The 21,167-nt window shown below is 38.7% G+C and overlaps 2 protein-coding genes across 4 annotated transcripts in view; both read right to left on the reverse strand.

Annotated features, from left to right (window-relative positions):
• The window catches only part of sanbr (SANT and BTB domain regulator of CSR), a 33,035-nt gene extending 20,977 nt beyond the window's left edge, over nucleotides 1–12,058 (reverse strand). For all 3 annotated transcript variants that reach the window (XM_028468121.1, XM_028468120.1, XM_028468119.1), the window contains exons 1-7: nucleotides 11,506–12,058; nucleotides 9,664–9,880; nucleotides 9,427–9,577; nucleotides 6,692–6,809; nucleotides 6,373–6,611; nucleotides 3,274–3,332; nucleotides 2,990–3,150 (exon numbers count right to left, since the gene is read on the reverse strand). In XM_028468121.1, coding sequence (XP_028323922.1) covers nucleotides 2,990–3,150; nucleotides 3,274–3,332; nucleotides 6,373–6,611; nucleotides 6,692–6,809; nucleotides 9,427–9,577; nucleotides 9,664–9,813 — 878 coding nt within the window. In that variant the 5' untranslated portion in view covers nucleotides 9,814–9,880; nucleotides 11,506–12,058. The remainder of the gene's footprint in view (nucleotides 1–2,989; nucleotides 3,151–3,273; nucleotides 3,333–6,372; nucleotides 6,612–6,691; nucleotides 6,810–9,426; nucleotides 9,578–9,663; nucleotides 9,881–11,505) is intronic.
• A 2,269-nt stretch (nucleotides 12,059–14,327) lies between these two features.
• On the reverse strand, nucleotides 14,328–20,791 carry pex13 (peroxisomal biogenesis factor 13). The gene is made up of 4 exons (XM_028468129.1): nucleotides 20,637–20,791; nucleotides 17,014–17,720; nucleotides 16,793–16,915; nucleotides 14,328–14,972 (listed from the first exon to the last, which is right to left on the reverse strand). Exons 1-4 carry the CDS (start codon nucleotides 20,708–20,710, stop codon nucleotides 14,692–14,694), a joined length of 1,185 nt encoding a protein of 394 aa, XP_028323930.1. The 5' UTR covers nucleotides 20,711–20,791; the 3' UTR covers nucleotides 14,328–14,691.
• Between the last annotated feature and the right edge of the window lie 376 nt (nucleotides 20,792–21,167).

Below are 21,167 nucleotides of genomic sequence, written 5' to 3' on the forward strand. Positions count from 1 at the left end.
GGAGAGAGAGGAATCCTGCAGTTCAAAATGGAGGACAGTTTTTTAGTAATTCGAGACCCAAACTGTTGAACTGGGGAACAGAGCCATAAGGCATGTAAATAAGAATCAATAGTTAAATCTCCTCAATAGTGGAAGATGGAAGGGTGGGGAATAATTGATTATTGTAAAGTGAGAGTGAGATGTGAAGTTGTAGGCGTGAGGCTTAGGTATAATGGTGGTGGCTGTGGACAGAGGGAAGGAGTGAGTGGTAATACCTAAAACAGGTATTTGGAATCAACGTGTCTAAAGTTAAGCCTACTATGAGTTTTATCCCACAGTCCAAGACATGCCAGTGCATCGTAGACCAATGTATGTGCAAGAACCGCCACTGAAAACCCAAGCGCTTCCCCCGGACCCGATGATGCAGCCAGGCTAGCAGAAAGAGCGGGGCCAGGGAGCCCAGACAACCCCCCCCACGGCCAAGCAGCCCTCCAGACACCCCAAGACACCAAGCCGAGAGGCGGCCACTGCCCCCCACATACACACCCGAGAAAGCACCAAGGAGCCGAGGACCCAGCGCACCCCGCCACCGGTCCCAAACCCAAACCCCAAGGCCCCCACCGCCGGCGCAATGCGCCTTAGTTATTGCTAAAGTACCCCCCCCCCCCCAAGGGCTCAGCCAGACCTCACCGGGTACCGCCCAAGCAGGGGCCATCCCACGCCGCACCCACTGGCATGCAAGAGCGCGGCCCGCGCCACGCACCCCGGAAGACCCCCGCCAGGACCGGCCAAGCCAGCCGGTCCCCAAGAGCACCCCCCCGGGACCGGGAACCCCCAAGGGCGAGCCCCCGGGTGAAGCCCCCCAGAGAGCGCCCCCCCACCCCAGCCCATGAACCGGCCACAGTCCAGCAGGACCGCACAGCCCCAGACAGGACAGCAGCCCAGGCCCCGCCGCCCATCGGACAGCGCAAGCCCCAAGGCAATGCCACCCACTGGCGCGTGAGCGACCGGCGGCCGCCACCGCAGGAAGGAAGGACTCCAACGGCACCCATCCGGTGCGGAACAGCAGCCCCCAACCATGGGCACCCCGGACCCACCCACCGGTCCACAGATAGCAGGACAGACCTACCAGGCAGCCGACAGCAGCCGCAACCACTGGAACAGCTAGCGCCGCCCCCCAGCAAACACTATCATCTCGAAGCGCCAAGCAACCCCGCCCCAACCCCGCTACAAACGCCAGCACCCCCCAGCGCACCCACCCCCCACAACGGCGAGGCAGGCCGCCCCAGGCCCGCACACATCAAGGACAGCCCCCAAGGCAACCAGGAGACCAGACAAGTACCAAGCCACACCCATAGGGAAGAGGCACCCCCACGTCCCGCCGGGCCGACACCGCCCGAAGAGACCTCGCAAAGAGAGCCCCCAGCAACAATCACCCCCGCCCCCCCGAGACCCACCGCCCCACCATGCCCGACCGCATCAACCTGATGTATTTGCACTCTACACGGTTGCCCAGCCAATCACGGTTTTTCATGTTGTATTTCATTCTAGCCTGTGTTTCTGAGGCACATTGAATGCACCATCACTGCTGCACGTTTTATTTTAACGTGGACTGAAGCCAGGAAGCACGTTGGTACCGTAACACAGTTACAACAACACAGAGGTCAGTGAGAGCAGCAGCAGTAGCAGCTACAGATGAGATTTATAACGCACCTAAAAACTTTAAATCAGGCGTAGAGAGATGGTCAACTTGACCAGACGCAGGTGGTTTGTAAAGAATGCCATGCTGCTAAACTTTACACAAACTCAGGGTCTCACTAGTATCGATACGGCACCGCTGCTCCCTCTAACTCAGATTCATCTGAGAAAGATTTGAATCTCAGCTCCAGCAAAAAGTATCAGTGAGAAAAGTATCAGAAATAACTTTGTCCAAGGCGGTACTCCCTCTACCTGTGATAAACACATAAGTGACCCCAGATCTGTTCTCAAAAGTGTATTTTGTTTTATTTCATTCTTTAGTTTGTCTTATGGACATTAAATATGACTCAGTGAGGGTCTGTTTACAGCAGCTGTGGCTGTTAAACAATAGTTTGCATCTTTCTTTGCACAAGCAGTTGTGAAAAACCTAATAGTTGAATAATGATTATTATTTGTATTATTAGAAATGTTAATGCTACTGTATTAGCCTAATACCTGCTGAATAGTTTGTATTACTATCTGTCTGGCAGACAGGAATATAAACATTGTATTCATTGTACACTCATTGAAGTTGTCTCACTGTTAACTGTTTAAGTTGTGACAGTGAGATAAACAGGTTCGAAATGTGAGGAAACCATTCCTGTTCCTTATGTTGAATTTGATTCCAAATCCCAACGCTACTGGTGAAAAGGCCTGTTTGTGCTTTTTAAGAGGCTAAAAATAAGTTACATGAAGTGATGCGTAGAGAGATACTAGTAGAGATTAGAAGCAAAATGTGCACTTTTTTTGTTAAATTGTCTCTAGTACCATACTAAATTGCAGCTACTTATTTACTATTTTAATTTTTGGTATTGGTTTTGCATCATGTTGAATCACATCATATCACATGGTGAAGTATTGAATCGCCATCAAATCAATATAAAATCATATAGAATCGGGAACAGGGGTGAATTGTATCGCATCGTATCGCCAGGGGATTCAATGTATCGCTGGCAGTGTATCAAGAAACATATCGAATCGTTGTCAGTGATGGAGATTCACATGTCTAATGTGAGAGCCACATTATCAACATTCACATCAGCATTAGAATAACAATCTGAGCATTAACACAGGAAACAACAAAGGTGTTCATGTTGTTGTTTTGTATATTTTCCTGTCATTTTTCAATCTATCTGTCATTTTGTGTCTGTGTCACACATCAAGCAAATGGAGAAATATCAGGATGTATTTATCCAGCTTTGTAATACAGGCCCAAAAGTTTTACTTTGTCCAATTGTGTTGTTATTTTGGGTATTTTTTGTCACTCTCTTACCTCTTAAACTTGTCTTTTTTGTCCCTGATGTCGTCGGCCTCGTTGTGGGTGAAGAGTTGTGCGATGCGCGTTGCTAAGTTGCTGTTGATGCAGTTCATGTTGCAGGGCGTGGCCACGATGGCGCTCATGTGTTTGTGGCAGTACTGGATGCACTCCTCCACCTGAACACGCACAAACACACAACAGCAACAAGATCTTCAAACTTATGGAGCAGACATTTTGCACACTAAAGGACTTAAACTGATGGGTATTTTACATCAGACATTACTCAGAGATGCACTTACTAACGTATCCATCTTCAGGAACTCAGAGGAGATCAGGATTGAGATCACATTGCTGGGCTCTGGAAGCAACAAAAATCACATGATGGCAGCAAAGTTCAGGACGTAGAAACCACAGAGACCCCAACTAGGCTTGGGCGGTATCCAAATTTTGAAACCGTCAAACCTTTTACCGCGGTATACGGTATTACCGCGACTATTTAAAAATTATGATGTAAGACTCTGACAGCGTCACCAAACTGTTGACAGGGTGACTGCGGGTCCTTAAAAAGTTTTAAATATTCTTTTTACAAATTAAAGGCCTTAAAAAGTATTAAATTGTCTTAAATTCAGTTCAGATAGGTCTTAAATGTGCTTTGTCACGTCACCACAAGAATTTATGCTGAGCACGGACACTCATTCTTACTCTCAACACTCTTCTCATTCCCATTGCATCTCACCATATGTCTGTGGTTCATACACAGGCTTGGATGTGCTGCACACCGAACGCGACTGAAGTGACTGAAGCGCCTAGATTATATTCAAATCTACTAATAAATGCAAGAAAGGTCTGTGAGCATGTGTGTGTGTGTGTGTGGAGCAAATATCTCCCCAACGCAGTGTCTGTTCAACCTAAAACTTTGTCAATGGCTTCCAAATACCCCGAGTTTGAGCATCCGTTATTTTGGAGTAGTTTGGTGTTGCAAAACGTTCAAAACGTTCATTTTAAAATTACAGCACTCTCGGTAATGAGCGCGGTACTTCCGGTTCTGGGTTCATGACGTCACTGTGAGGTTGTTTGGATTTCAAAAAGAAGGTCAATATTAAAAACGTTTTTGTACTGCTCAAAGTTATTTAAGTTAACATTTCATATTTCATGGTCATTTAAAATTATTCCTATCATCCAAACTTCCTTGAAATCGCGGCTCGCGGGTCAAGGACTCCACTTCCTCCTGTGCCATGCTATCGTTAGCGTCTCAAAAACGGGAGCTCTGAATAAGTCATTTGAAACCTTCAGCCACTGGTGAGTCTTTTACAGACAAGTTTCCCATTGTTTAAACCAAATAACGGTCCGTGTAATTGCTCAATAACGCACTGTTTCACTAGAGTCAGTATTGAACTCAACCCGTTCAATTCTCCATCTGGAAAACTGCAGGTTCTCTGTAGTGCCGTGCATGGAAGCTAAGCTATGACCACTCATTTCAAAGATAAACAGTGATTTTTGTTTTTTAAAAAAAAAACAGCTGAATTGTAGATAATACTTTATTTACGTACTCATGTAGTTTGGAGCTTTACATCTTGTTTTGCGCAGTTTTGTTACTTTTCTGATTGGTGCTACAATGGCTATGGAGTTTGGTTATCAGCGTCTCAAACATTTCACAGGAACACACACACCCTCACCACACATAAGGTATATAATAAAAATATACTAAATGAGTAAAATAAAACAAAAAACTACACAATATTTATACAAAAGATACATCAAACGCCAACAAAAATATGAAAATACACAAAACAAAATATTTATACAAAAAAATACACAAAATGACAACAGAATCACACTACAATGGCAACAAAAACCATAATTATACAAAAAATGCACAAAAACACAACAGAAAGAAACAAAAATACACATAATGACTCCAAAAAAACCTACATTACAGAAAAATACACCAAACGAAAAAAATATAAAAATGAGTAAGAAAAAATAACCAAACACATTTATCATGCACATGTCCCATAGCAATTTTACACATACTCATTTGGCCATAATTGACAACTCTACTTAAGCTCCCACTAGGGATGGGCAATATTGGCAAAAAAATTAATCCTGATCATTTCTGGTATTATCACAATAACGATAAAAATCATGATAAATAGAAACTATAAAAAAAAAAAAAAAATAAATAAAAAAATTCACAACTTAGTGTAAACAGGTTCTTTACAAACACAAATAAATCTTAATACATCATCATTAGACACATTTAAAAAGGCTACAATATCTGCTGACTCAAAGAGTTAATGAGCTGATATTTTATGGAATATATTTGTGCATGTGGATTACTATTATTGTTATTGTATGTAATTCATTTATTTCCTCACTTGAAATAAAATTATTTAAAAAAAAAAAAAGCACATGAAAAGCACAAAAAACTTCAATAGTGTTTTTACTGCTGATGATTCTTGTTTATTTCATATCTGATAATGAGTTACATAAAGTTATGGTTAATAAATAACTCTCTGATTTCCTATAATTAAACCAGATCAAGCTGATGATTTAATCATTCAGTATATTTAGGTGTAATAATCACAATAGTTACATTAGTTTAATGGGACCAGCTTTGTCTGTGAACACGTGAAATATAATTAAAAAATATTGTAGTCAATGTAAATGACGCAACCTCAAGTTATCTCCCCTCAAGCGACATGACTTGCGTGATTTGAGTGACTAGGTCAAGCGCAACATCGGTGCTCAAAGATGAAAAATTTGAACTTTTCAAGCGACTTTAAGCCACAACTCCCCCGTCCTTCACTGTCTGTAGGGTCGAGGGAGGAGCTGATGCCTCCCGCTACAGACGGGCAGCGGGAGGCCTCCTCAACGTACCGTGGCAAAATTAAAGCAGTTACCTTCTTGAAAAACCCTACATTCTGAGTGAACTCATCCTATACTAACTCCTTAAATTCACCATTTATACCGTAAAAGCAGAGTTGTTTATGATAAGTGAAGTGATTAGCCAGCTGTCTCCACTGTCATCTTGCTGCGCACACACACACACACACACACACACACACAAGTTCCCTGTGCATGACGTCACTAGAGCGATGAAGCAAAAAGCTAAACACAGCACATCCAAGCAAATCACACCATTTACTAGTCAGGTTCATGTTAGTGCTACAGACAGACTGAAGAATTACGGTAATCAAAGCTCAATCACCGCAGAAAGTATGCTTCCATTAAATATCTTTAATATTTAATCATTATCTCCTATATAAGTGCATTGCATTTTTATTAAAAAATAAATAAAAAATAATGACGGTATTGAAACTGATACCGTTGCATTTTCATCACACCGCGGTATTACTGCCCAAGCCTAATCCCAACATGTAAAGGTCTGGTCTTACCCAGCCGGGGTTTGTCCTTGTTCCTCTCTGAGGCTGAGTTCCTCCTCACGTAGTTCATTAACCAGTCAAAGATCTGCACGTCACAGTGCACGGAGATGTCCACCTCCTCCCACCGCTGAGCATCCACAGACAGATACTCAGCGAAGTAGCGCATCTCCTTGACCAGGAGGTCTCGAGGACAGGTGAAGTCCTGCTTCACGTTCTTGGTTTCATCACACACGTGGATGACCATGTTGGGGCTGCAGGGAGGGAAATACATAAAACATCTTCACACAATCATCAATGGCCTCTTCCTTCAGAGAAGGATCAAACCACGTACTCCTGTGGTTTCTGAGGTTTGTCGTCCTCCACTGCCTGCGTTTGATTCTCTTTATTCTCAGCAGCAGCAGCAGCAGCAGCAGCAGTGGTGGTGGCGCTCCTCACTGGGGCAGACGAACCTATGAGCAGAGAAGAGAAAAAAGTGATGCAAACTAATAAAAAATAATCCCAAATCTAAAAAGATTTAACATTATGAACAAATCATTTGGATTTTTTTTTAATACAAGTATCATCATGAAAAGAAGTAAAAGTCTACTTTACATTCAGGGACTTAACAAGTCAACCTTTTTATTTAATAAATGCATCCTCATTTGTATGGAGGATGAGGAATGCCACAATTCAAGAAATAAATACACCATTCGTTAATTAATTAAAAGTGTCAATAATTAATTAAATCCAAAGGTGACAAGTAACAAAGTATTTTTTTCTGGTATTTGTACATTAATTGTTTTTTGTTTGTTTTTTTTTTTGCACCCTCACATCTCTAATCATTAAATCTGTGATTGATCTCGTGGGTTTTATAAAGACGAGAGCCGTTAATCTGTGTACTTGTGTGGACTTGTGGGCTCGTGGACTCGTGAAACGTCATCAATTAAAAGTCCGCTTCTCAACAAGTCCTAAATCCCTGGATGAGAACTTGCTCCGCCCGTTTTACAAAGCATGCATCAGATTGCATGTCCTCTGCCAGCTAAATTTCCCAGCATGCACTTCGAAAACGCGCATGATTTCAAAGATGGCAACGGAGGAGGATAAGCTGCACGTGTGTAAATTACAAAAAATACATTGATCAGCATAATCAACATGCACGTTTGTTGTATTTTAATTTTTGTAATTTTTTTCTTTTTTATCCCCAAATGTTTTGTTGGTTTACAAAATAATTAATATTTACAACAATGACATCTATTCAATGATACATATTATTTTCTTTGATGTTTACAGTGGAGCGCACATACTCCACACTGTTGCGCACAACGATGTCAGGAGGTTTGCTTTGTCCCAAAACAACAAGTATGCGAAGTCTTCGCTTCTGCACTCCGCAAGTCCGTTTTCCAAGTTTGCTTCCACGAGTCTGTACCCAGGAGTTCACATGTACGGAGAATGCATACTTAGAATTGAGAAACGGCTGAGCACTTAACTCATTCACTGCCAGTCATTTGAGAGCATTTTGACTGATTCTTAAAGACCCACAGAATATTTCGTCCTATGATAATCTAAAATCGGAAACAAGATTCTGAAAGATTAAACTCTTTACTTTCATCAGAAATTTTGTTTTTGTTTCTAGCTTGTTTCGTTCTTCCATAATCAGCAGTTGAATAAAGGTAGTTTCACACAACGCCAGTTTCAGAGCAAAAAGCTGAGAAAACAGGCTTTTTTTTTAGCTTCAGTGACACATCAAATGACTGAACATTGGTTTCCTTCTATAAAACTACAAAAACAACACTGAGACCGGGCTTTTGATGGCAAAATTATTATTTTACTATCTGGGTAAGAGTTGTATGGTTCCGTTTGGTTCGGTTTATTCATCGTTTACTGACGTATATATGCGTCAATGGCAGTGAATGAGTTAAGATAAACACTGTCAGTTGATTGGCTCAGCTGGGAAGCTCCAAGCTGAGAAGAGTTTGATGGAATAGTAAAAGCCAGTGTGGTCACGAAGGGCTTGGGTAAACCAGATTTAAACCGTAGGCCTGGCTCTACTGAGAACACTTTGATAAAATACCCCCTGGTGTGTTAGAGCAGGGACATCTAAAAGTCTCAGGAATACGGCCCTCAAGGACGAGAGTTCCCACCCCTGATCTAAGATAAAGGATTTTCAATATCGGCGAGTGTTGAAATGACCCAAAGTTGGGGTCAAATATAAAAATAATAAAGTCGCATAAAGAAAATGTGTTTTATATCCCAAGATCAAATTGTTTTCTTACATTCCCATATGCAGTTATGGGACAATGAAAATAGTTTCTAAAAAAGTATTTTTTCAGGTTTCAAGAGCGTGTCACCCAAGAACCAATGCATATATGTGAATAATCATTAATGATGTAAACAGTCTGTGTACATAGCTCAAAACTGATCAAATTACAGGGAGTTGAGGCATCAAAGTTGTTTACTGAAGGCCCCAACATGTTCCAGCCCACAACACACACTAACTTTTTTCCAATTTTGAGGGGCTGCATGTTCACTAGATAGGATGTACAGTATATTAGGTATTTTTATATATTCTGAGAGAGTAGGTGGAGTTGCATTACTATACCACATTTCAGTTTCCTATGTGTATATTCCTATGTAAATCGACACATACCCCCCCTCGTTAAATTGGCCATATCTCAAAAAGTATTTATCCAATCAAAAACTAAATGTTTACAATGTGTCTATTGATTTATCACGGAGCCATTGATAACAATTGTAGAATTTTTTGAGACCGAAGTGCATCAGAAGTCCTGAAAATTTGATGAAATGACATGGAATGACCAGACAGTCTATTGAGTGTAGCAAACGTAAATGTCTGATTTTTTAGCGACATAATCTGGGGTGAATTCAGCATTTTGCTCCGGTCTTCCGTAAATCATCTGAATATATAAATATAAAATTAATAACAGTACTGGTAGTAGTGAATCTTTTGACCTAATTTTGCATGTTTGGAATGATTTCTGGGAATTTAATAATCTGTAAAGTCATCTAAAGACAATGAAATGAAAATAAAACAATATTGACTCCATTTTAAAATGTTAGCAATGCAACCTGTGATTTGGCTGTTGCTCTGGTCGCTCCCTCGCTCCTCTTCCTCTCCTACAGCCTCCTGTGGGAGGGACAGGCTGCCTCCGCTCAGGGCATGGCACTGGTTGTCCACGCCCCCCCCCATGGTCTTCAGCTCCTCAAAGCGGCTGCAGCACTGTAGGATCACATCACCTCTGTAGCTCATTGGATTGGATGGATGGATGTGGATGGATGTGGATGGATAAGTGTGTTCATAGTTACCTCCTTTGGGCTGAAGCCTGGTACCAGTTTTGCCACATTGTCCCAGTTAATGGGCTGAGGAACTCCACACAGGGAGCCCAGCACCATGTCCAGAACCAGCATGTTGTTGTCGTAGGGGAAGTTGTTGTTGTCTGAGCTGAAGCGATTCATCTCCACACAGACACTGAGTCACAGACACTGAGTCACAGACACTGAGTCACAGACACAGACTCAGTGTCTGTGTGAGGAGAGAAACACAAAAACACACACTGTCATCAGTGCAATCAACCTAATGTTTAACAACTGTGAGAATTAGCAATAGCATCCAGATTGGGGACGTCCCGATACAACTTTTCCACTTCCGATACGATACCGATATTGCAGCCTTCAGTATTGGTCGATACCGATATTGATCCGATATCAGCACGAATCATACATACTTTTATTACTTATTTTATAGTGTGGAATATTAGAAAAGGCTTGATCAAGTGATGTTACTCAGAGAACAAAAGTCAGCAATTCAGGTTCCCTTCAGTTATTTTTTACTGTCAGTATATGGTGGGAACAACTGAGGGCGGGGACAAAAACAACACAAACTTATCGGAGTGCTTATATCGGAGATTTTAGATGCAGTGCGATAAAATCCGATATTAATTTTTTTGGCTGATATCGGACTGATATCCGATATCAATATTGGATTTGGACTCCCCTAATCCAGATGATTCCAAACTAAGGGTGCTATGGGGCAGAAAATGTGAGGTAAATATCCAATGGGAACTAAAGCTGAGGAATTTTGGGAATATTAAAAAAAATAAACTTTTCATGTACATAATTTATTAGAATTAACCCATAACGAGGCAGTATTTTCAAATAATTGCATCAAAATGTAAATATTAGCATCCATTCAAAATAATACAAATTAAAAACATAACATTTAATGTCACGATACGATATAACCTGATACTGAACTAACAGTATCGGGATATATAAGTACAAAATATTATGAAATACAATTTATTTCATTTTTAAAAAAATCTGAGAACAATTAAATTGTAACTAACTGTAATTCATGTACAAATATCAAAAACAAGTGGTATGTTGTGTAAGTTTAACTTTTCCTTCTGTGATTCAAGAAGTTTTGAGATTTGATAATAATTGTTGCAATTTCATTTTCTTTCATGATATAAAAACAAAAGCTGAATCATAAACTTGTGGAAACAATAAATTAAAAAAACAAACAACTCACATCACATGTCAGTCAGTCGCTTTGACATTTATTTCAACCACACATTGAAGTGCACTATAGTTTTATTATGACTAATACAGACAAGGCAAAAATAAGAAATAGTAATAAATAAATAAATAAAACCAGTTTAAAATATTGTCACCAAATCCTCTTATTATTTTATTAAAAACCAAACTTTCAAAACAGTTGATTTCTCTAAAACGTAGTGCTGTAAATTAATCAATAGGTGTTTTTACCAAATTATTTAGTAAAACTTTTATATAGATTATTTCATATGCTGTAATATTATAATAAACACTAAATATCTGACTAACAGGATTCCTGGAATATATTCAATCATTTGTTTTATTAAAGATAGTTTAACCAGTGAAGAAAATGAACTCAGCTGTTACATTACGCAAATATATAACCCTAGCTTTTAAAAAGCAGTGTTATATTTATGAAAAATGTGTGCTTTATTTGAAAGAATGTGTTTGACTGTGTAGTGCCTGTGATGATGTCATAGTAGTGTGTCTAATAATGTGAGCAGAGCAGTGATGCCTTCACAGGCCGGTGCTTTCTCTGTCCTCCACAAACATGTGAAATAAAGCTGCTGTTTCTCTAATAAAGTCACTTACCTCTCAACAGTCCGGTGTGTAAATCCACAGGAAATCCAGCTGCGTTGTTGTTTCATGTCATTGTGCAGTGTTGCTGATGCTGGTGCTGATGCTGAGGTCTGCTCTGCTACAGGCTAACAGCATCTATGGCTAATGCTAGCTGCTAACTTTGCCGGACGGGACAGGATATGCTGCTTTCAGGGACTCTACGTTTAGTACTGATGTGCAATCTAGTTTACTCACTCTGGATCAATATTGTTTTTGTAATTTTTTAGCAAAGGACGATACAACAGTAAATGTTCATTCGTAATTGTTGTAATGGTTTTAACAATAAAAATTAAAGGAAAGCTTCACGCTCAAAATGTAAGTCCGATTGTCAGTGAAGGGAGCATTAGCTAACTCTCAGCTAGCATAAGTGAATGTGACGCCACACTGGGAACAGGGAGGCGTTACAGACCCGTCAGTAAACACAGACCTACCTGTCTGTTTACAACAATTTATCTAAATAAAATACTAAATATTGTATTTAAAATAATAGCCTATATCACACACTCAGTATCTCCTCCGTTGTCGCACTGCAGCAGGTCCGTCCGGCGTCATGTTGCTATGGTTACATGCAGCAGAGTTGGACAAAGTACTCTACTACGTTACTTGAGTAAAAGTATAAATACTCAAAGGCTACTCCAAGTAAAATACAATACAGGTAGTTTTCGTCGACATCTTTTAAAAAAATGTTTTGAAAGTTACAATGACTAAACTATTACCAATTTAAACATTAAAACATGCCAACAAAAAGTGTATCAAACTATATTTATAATTTCGTCGACTAATAAAAATGAAAGTCATCATTTAATCCAAAAATCCAATCAGAACTAGTGATCATGTGATCTTACACATTGATCACATCAAATCTGCTTGTGTGTATTCACAATCAATAATACCATCCTATATCAGGTTGATCAATGGGAAATACATTTCTTTTTTTTTAAATGCATAAACTCCAGTGTAGCTTAGGTCAGGGGTTCTCAATCATGAGAATATTTTTTTATCAATAATTTTTTATTATTATTTTACCCTTTTTCTGCAACTACACTAAACTTGCCATATTTCAACCTATTTCCATCACTTTTTTCTCAACATATTTTCCTCCTTTTAATGCATTTTTTTGACATTACTTCCATTTCTCCATCAAGTTTCAATGCTTTTCTGCACATTTTTTTCAAGACACGTTTGGCATTTCTGTGACGGATTTAGTCGACTTAAACCTTCATGTCATTTCTTTGACTGAAACTAGACTACAACTAAAATAGTGCTGATGACTGAATTTGGACTAAAACTACATTGTATTCTAATCAAGAGACCGACTAAAACTAAATCAAAATGTGTATGTATTCAAAATAAAAATCTTGAACATAGCACACAGTGTGGTTTCATTAACATTAGGTTTGTGTTCATAAACCACATCAAATCCACCAAAACAATTACCATTACTCACAGAATGAACAAAGCTGTTCAATCACTCTGAAACCAACAGCCAAGAAATCTACATTAATTACGTCAGTAATCTAACCAACTATATTTGAATTTATAAAATATATATCCATTAATTGTAATAACACTGGAGCATCATGGGGAATAATACAATTGATAAATAATTATGAATGCAATGTTCAGAATGTCTTAGATTAAGATTACTTTTTCTTATTGGCATTACATTTTACAAGGATAACAGAAACTTTATTTTCTATAAGAAACGCAGCAATGAAAAAAGTAGCGACATTTTTAGAAAAGCAGGGGAGTAAAAAGTACAATATTTGTCTTTTAAATGTAGTGGAGTGAAAATAATACGTGTCACTAAATATAATACTCAAGTACATATCAGGGTTGGGGTCAGCTACATTTTTCATTTATGTTCAATTACAATTTAGTTATGATTACAGGGACCAGCATGTTTTCTAATTTCAATTAAACTACAATTATTTTTTATTATCCTCAATTGATCTCAATTACTGAGCCTGAAATAAATAAGCTAATAAAAGATAACCTTCCTCCTGTGTTAGCTAATATCTATTGTATCTATTGATTAACTTGTTAGGCTTCCTAATCAATGAAAATATAGGTTCAAATATTTTTTTTAAATGGTAAAATGTGGAACACTTGATATGAAACACATTTTAATAATTGTTAACTACATCATGTAGAACTGTAACATGGTTCCCCAGTTTTGCATAAAATTATAATTGACAATTTTCATAGATTTTTCATGGCAATTACAATTACAAAGTCAATTATTTGAACTCAAATACAATTTAATTATGATTACAAAAGCAACAGATTTTTAAAATTACTATTACAATTATACCGTAACTGTAATTATCACTTATGCAATTACAAATATACAGTAACTGACCCCAACCCCGGTACAGACACTCAAAAATAACAGCGTAAATGATCCATTTCTGTCAGAAAGCTAGACTTTAAATGGCTGAAGTTATTACTGGTTATTGTTAAAAACTTCTAAACAAATATGCTAATTATTTCAACAAATGCTTTGGTTTGTTGCTGCTCAGTGAAACCCTGGTTAGTGGTTAGACTGGTTTCCTCCCACTGTCCAAACACTCACTCTGAGATGACCAATACACTGACAACCTGTGCAATATTTAACCTGCTTTACACAAAGTCAGCTCAGATAGACCCCATCACTTCACCCCCACCCAGAGGACACACCGCCATCGAAAAAATGTGTTTCAAAACTAAAAAAAATACAATGACTAAGAGAAATATTGTGGTCAGAAAGAGAAACCACATCAAGATCTCTCCTCAAAAGTAAAAATAAAATGTCAGGATTTTAACAAAATATTTATTTTAAAAATAATTACGATAAATATTTACAAAACTGATCTTCTGCTAACCTGTTAATTATGTGCAAATGTAGCCCCAACTATTTATTTAATTTATAATTAAGAAGATCAACAGCAACACAACACGAAAGTGTTTGATAATGTCATCAGATGAAAGACGTAACCCATGGTTAGTAGATTACAGACTCTCTCAATGATTTAAACTGCTTTAAACAAACACTCGACTCATTAAATATAAAGACAATCTAAATGTGTTCTAACACAATATCTGCTGCCAGCTCCAGAGTCAGTGTTTCAAACCAGTCCAGTTCAAGTCCTCCATCCTGTGCTTCCATCTACACCATCATCACAGCTCTATCTTCTCAGGGATCTCCAGCACCGTGGAGGAGGCAGAGGTTTCTGATGAGTCATGGTAAGACGACTCCAGCACTTGTTCTAGAGAGGCTTCTGTAGAGGCCGTCTGTGAGGATGGAGTGTTTCCCTGGTGAACCTGTGAGAGCCGTTCAGCCTCTGCGTGTCTACGACCTCTCCTCTTACCCAGGACCTTTACGTAGTTTGCTGGAACCAGTCCCGTGGTCTGACCATCCACACTGGCCAGTAGCCAGCCACGCACCCTGGGCTGTTGCTCTAAACACACACACACAGAGAGAGAGAGAGTAACAGTGGACCTTTACTAGACTTTAGACACATACATTATATCGTTCACACATAATCCTTATTTTACATAAACTAAAATTGAAGATACAGTATACACAGCTCTCACCAGGAGCTATTCACAGCATAGGGGGATCGCGCCACCGCTGCAGAACATTTTTAACTATCTGAGAGCCACATTTAGTGAAGTTGTTTTTCTTTTCTTTTTCTTTGTTCCAGCCTTACTTTAAAGATAAAAGTTATTTGTTGAATTGTGGAAAGTGATGATGAATGTAGTTACAGAGTTACTCGTGCTTGAGATATATATATATATATATATATATATATACACATACAGTTTACATATATGTGTGTCCTCCACTAATAAATACTCACAGACACTGTATAGACAAGAAATAACATTTTATTCAAAAGACTGATTCCAAGGTGCGGCTGATGTACACGTTTCTCAGTTACGCAGATTAAAAAGAGAGTTTAAACAACCCGTGTGCGCCTGGAAGTTAATTTAATGTCCAAGTGTGGAACGATTATTACAATGGTACGATTTAAAAAAGGGAAAAACAACATCAAATCCCCCACGTTGCTGAAAAGTAAACGTAGGGGTCGTCATCTCAGGGGAGCAAAATTACAATGTCAGCGACCCCTACGTCAGAGGAGAACTCTGATATATCTTTAAAGATAAGCTCCGCCCAGTCAGATTTCCTAAAAGCACTGCTGCCCTTACTTCTGCTGTCAAACTGTGGTGGTTGTTTGTTTTAGGCAACGTTGTTTATTAGGTCTTTATTTATTTATACCTCTGCAAAGGTCATGTGACATTTTGTTAGATTGTACATTTATTTGTTTTGTGCAATAAAAAGAGCTCCAAAGACTGCAAAACGTGCATTTTATTTGTTCTGGTCAATTAATTAATGAATTGATGGAATAATTGATTAATAAAAGAATTGTTTACTGATTAAAACAAATTCAAATATTGAGTAACATCTATTGGAAACAGTATCATTTTGTGTCATGCAAACCTGAATTAATATGACTGTGACTGGACATTGTTTTTTACAATAGTCACTCCTCATTAGGGGTGAGTATTGGCAAGGATGTGGCAATACGATACATACTGCGATACGTGGGTCACGATACATTCTACCCAGTTAATATCAAAATTAAAAGTAGAGATGACAAATCAAGTTACTGTATATGTTCATCAGAAGATATTGATCATTCAGAGGATAAATTGAGTCAAAACTATTTGTTTCAAAACATCCTATTTATTACTATTATTATTATATCTACGGCACTATCTACCGGAGTGGAGGTGCGGAAGTGGCACAATTTTCAAGGATTTTATGTAGGAACAGGAGCTGGTCAACATGCCCAGTTGTTAGGCTGCTCCACTGAGAAGAGACAATGTCTCCAGTAGTAGAAAACACACGTCCACAAAAATGTGAAAAATACAGTAAGAAAAATATTGATTAAATATCAGGAAAAAAAAATTATTTTATATATATATATATATATATTTATTTTTTTTAAATCAATTTAAAATCGACACCCAAAAAATTGTGATATATCGTGAAATTATTATTATTATTTTTTCACACCCCTACTCCTTATGACAGTAAAAAAACACCAATTTACTGCAGTAATTAATCGCTAAATCATTAGAAAATGAGGCATGGCTGAGAAAAAACAACCCTCCCATAGTATCAAAGATATAATTTATACTGTGGTATTAGTTTTTGGTCATAGTGCTCAGCACTGAGAAAGAAACACATTTATCACACGTTAAGACATCTGACCTTTGGGTGCTAGATTCAGCATGTCCCCAGCACGCAGTGAAACCTCCTCCTCAGATGCAGCTGTGAAGTCGTACTCTGCTCTGGCCACCACATGGTCATCCTCTCCACTGGCCCAGTTTGTGTCTGTGTCCACGAATACACAAAGACAACAAATCAGCGATCAGAGCAAACAGCAAAACCAATCCGTACTAAACAATAGTGATGTTGAACAAACCCTTTACCGTTTCCTTCAGACGCAGTGCTGGAGCTGAGCAGTTTCCAGATGAGGTACGGTCCTCCTAAGACTACAGCGAAAAACAAAAAGATAGGCCAGGACTTGACACTCTGATCCTCCAGGCCTGCTCCTGGCCCCTTGGATGAACTCGTAGCCAGGGCGTCATTGGTGCTGTCGGCCCATAAGTCCTCAATGTCAGAGTCTGATCTCCATCCCAGCAACCTTTGCAGGCGTCTGTAGAGATACCGCAGCGTGCGCACCAGTGCAAACGCTGACAGAACCCGAGTGAGGTGCGCCCGCAGTCGTGTGAAGTGATTGGCTACGTCCAGGACGGCGCGGAAGCTGTTGTACACGGCGGAGAAGGTGGCCTCCATCATCATACTGACGGAGGCAAAGGCGTGGACGATGCTCTCGATGGACTGGAACGCCCCACGGCTGCTCTCCTCCGCCTGCAACACAAAGCGACTGGGGGCCACTTCCTCTGAGTTGGAGAAGCGGCTGTAGCCTCCAAGGCCGTAGCCCCCACCGGCGTGGCTGTAAGGGCTGTACCCGCTGTAGCCCCCATACATGGAGCTCCCATAAGGGCTGTAGGAGGAGGTGAAGGGGCTGTAGGATGGACGATAGGACTGCTGGATTGGACGAGGAGGCACGGGGGGCACCATGCGTGTCAGCACAGGGGGGCCAGCAGAGGTAGGAGGGCCAAAGTCTGTAGATCTGCTCAGATAAGATGAATAAAAAGGTAAAAGTGTCATTTCAACTAAGGTTCAGGACATCCCACGCACTTCAGTCTTTATTTTTCCATAAGCACACTGTACATATGGATAATTTAGTGTGGGGGAATATGAAATATGGTATAGTATTACAGCTCCACCTACTCTCTCAGAATATAGAAAAATATCTGCTATACATCCTATGTGGTGGACATGCCAGGTCCACAAAATTTTGAAAAAAGTGAGTGTGTTAGGGTCTGGAACATGTTTGGTCCTTCAGTAAACAACTTAACATATGTCTCAGCTCCCTGTAATGTGATCAGCTTTGAGCTATGAACACAGACTGTTCACATCACTAATGAATAGTCACATATATGCATTGGTTCTTGGGTAACAGTTGCTTGATTTCCAAGCAACCTTTTTACTATTTTCATTGGCCTATAACTGCATGTGGGAGTGTAATAAAAAAAAAAATTGGACTCTGTTTTAATTCATAGTATAAATATTACTCTATGTTGGGATGTAAAACAATTCATCTTTGAGACTTCTTCATTTATATTTTGGACTCCAACTTTGGGTTATTTCACCATTCACCGATATTGAAAATCCTTTACATGAGGTCATTGTAGCTTGGCTCTGTGTGTTATAATCATTTATTGTTTATTGTGAACCTTGATACCTATGAATGGATTTTTAAGTGCCTTACGATTAATCGTTACATCCCTAGTCCAAACCCAGATCTGCCACTAAAGCCACACAACAGAACTCACTCACACGTGCTGTCCCTTAGGGGAGAAAAACATATTGTGCAACTGTCTGTTAATAAATGTGCCAGTGTGGCATTTTGCATCAGCACATTTAACCCAGAATTGTCTTTCTGGTCAAACTTAATTTGAATTAAAATTATCGAGATTTATTTCGTATAACGCCATTTTGACAAAAATATTGAGATATGAGTTTTTATCCATATCGCCCAGCCCTAGTAGTAACATAAACAATATAAAATCAGAAAAACATTAATTTTGGAAAACACAGTATTAATTATGAACAAATGTCTCTTGTGTTCTACGTTTTCTCTTTTTTGCGGGTCTTTTTCCTTCAGAATACATTAATATATATCATCATCATAACAGTAATACATGCTGCATCAGATATGTCATTTTCCCCAAAATATAAGAATTTTGAAAAGCAAACATAATTTAAGAAATCAATTTCAATCACAAAACTTTATGTATAGAATTTTAATTTCTAAAATGTACTATTGGTTTTCTGGAAAGTCCTTTCTGCTGTCTCTCTGAGCAATCCATAGTTTAACTTTGTATCAATTATTTTTACTAAAACGTTCAGGATTTTTAGGGTTATAGTCAACCAAGAAAATGGTTGGTCGACCAAGACTATGGCACATGTAGCGATTAGAAAAAGAAGAAGGAGGAGGAGAAAGAAAAAGAGTAAATATCAACTAAGATTGAGACGATACGGTGATATATCGCAATTGATCGATTATCGATATGCTCCCGCTATAGTGTCACTGTTCATAGGACACTTTTTCAATTTATTGTGTTTCAGAGATATAAAATAAAAATTGTATTTTTTCACTTAACCTTTTTTTGTATCGTCATATCGTCTGACAATTGGTATTGTATTATGAGGTACCCAAAGGTTCCCACCCCTAATATCAACACAGGTGCGCAGTTCACCCGTGGTGCCCGAGACAGCAGTGGTTCTATTTACATAATCCATGTATCAAATATAAGGATACTCCATGCTCTTGTGCAGAAAAAGGATTGATTCAACAGTGGATGCTTGTGCTTCAAGTCTGTCTTAATTCGTTCCCTCTCTGCTCTGATCTGAGGACAGCACACTGAGCTGACAACTGAAGCGCAACTTTTTTCTTTTTGCAGCACAGCACGCACTTACTCACACAGCTGTTGCAGGACATAGAATCATGTTTAGGCATTAAAATAATTATATTTGATATTTAATCTGTATCTCCTATATAAGTGAAATGCATTTTTTTTAAAAAAAAACGGTATTGAAACTGATACCGTTGCTGGTCGACCAATGAAAATCTTGGTCGACTATGACTGCATCTGCAGGGTTTATCTTATCTCTTTAGCTTTATGTAAGAGTTATAAGCTTCTGCTTAGCTGCACTTTTGTATTTGCAGGGCTTATTCATCTCTGTCATTAAAGAAACCATTTGACATAGTGTATTTCTTCAGCATCGACCAATTAGTCGACTACACGACCAAAGTTGGCAGCCCTACTGGTTTTCACTAAAATATATATACAAATGTACAGTGTCCCAATTGAATGACAACACAGAACAATTGGTAAAAATGTGGACCATTTGTGAAATGGCATGGAATGACCCAAATCAATCAAATGATAATATACGAGTTATCTTTTGCATTTTGAAACAATCAGTTTCAGTCAATACATGTAAATACCAGGAAACTCGTGAGATAAGTCAAATATTTACAAATGTAAACACAAGAGAACAGAAACTGTCCTTAAACGCATTCTTAAACAACATCAAACATAATAGGCCAGAAAGTAGGAAAATATTAGCTTTGTTGAAGTGTTATAAACTAGCAAAACAACTTAAATGTGTTCAACTTTGAACGAAGTCTGGTTCCAGACGCTGTGTTCACGGTTAAAGGGCACAGGATGAGGCCTTGTTAGCTTTCCGTGCAGCAGAAACATTGTCGAACCGTCTTTAGATTGCTGTAAAAACTCAAATCTGACAAAACTGTGGATGACATTACACAATTATCAAACTTGGAGCAAAAATATCAGCAAACGTGTACGTACAAGCGACTGGTTGTGCAACAGTTTTAGCATTAGCATGCTGCTAACAAGCTAAACCACAACAGTAGCTGAACTAAATAGTAGTGTTTGACATTATTTATGGAGTTTACCTGTAGTTCACAGGTGCACTCAGAGCTCCAGGGACCAGTCGCTCCCACGGCTTTGGAGGAGGCTGTGAATCCATGATTATAAATTATAACATATAAAATATTATAACTATAGAGACCTCAGTGCAGGAGCACCTCCCCTTCTTCTTTTAGTTTAATGGCGGATTACAAACAGGTGCATACCGCCACCTACTGGATGGACCAGGATTTAAGAGGACCAGCTAACTTACAAAAAGTAAATAATAAAATAAATAGTCTAGATGAAGAAGAAAATACAATATCAGAATAAAGTCATACAATACAAGAATAAAGATATAATAATACAAGAACGAACTTCCAATATCCATAAATAAACCTTAATATTACGAGAGATGTGTAATATTAAGAGAAGATAAATCCTGTAATATTAAGAAAATGAAATCTAAATACATTTATGAAGAAAGAAAACTTTATAATCTGTGAATAAAGTGATATTATAAAAGTGAGGTGATAATCTTACAAGAATAAAATTGTAATGATACGAGAATAAAGTCT

The sequence above is a fragment of the Gouania willdenowi genome, chromosome 15 (genome assembly GCF_900634775.1).
Source record: "Gouania willdenowi chromosome 15, fGouWil2.1, whole genome shotgun sequence".
NCBI lineage: Eukaryota > Metazoa > Chordata > Actinopteri > Blenniiformes > Gobiesocidae > Gouania > Gouania willdenowi.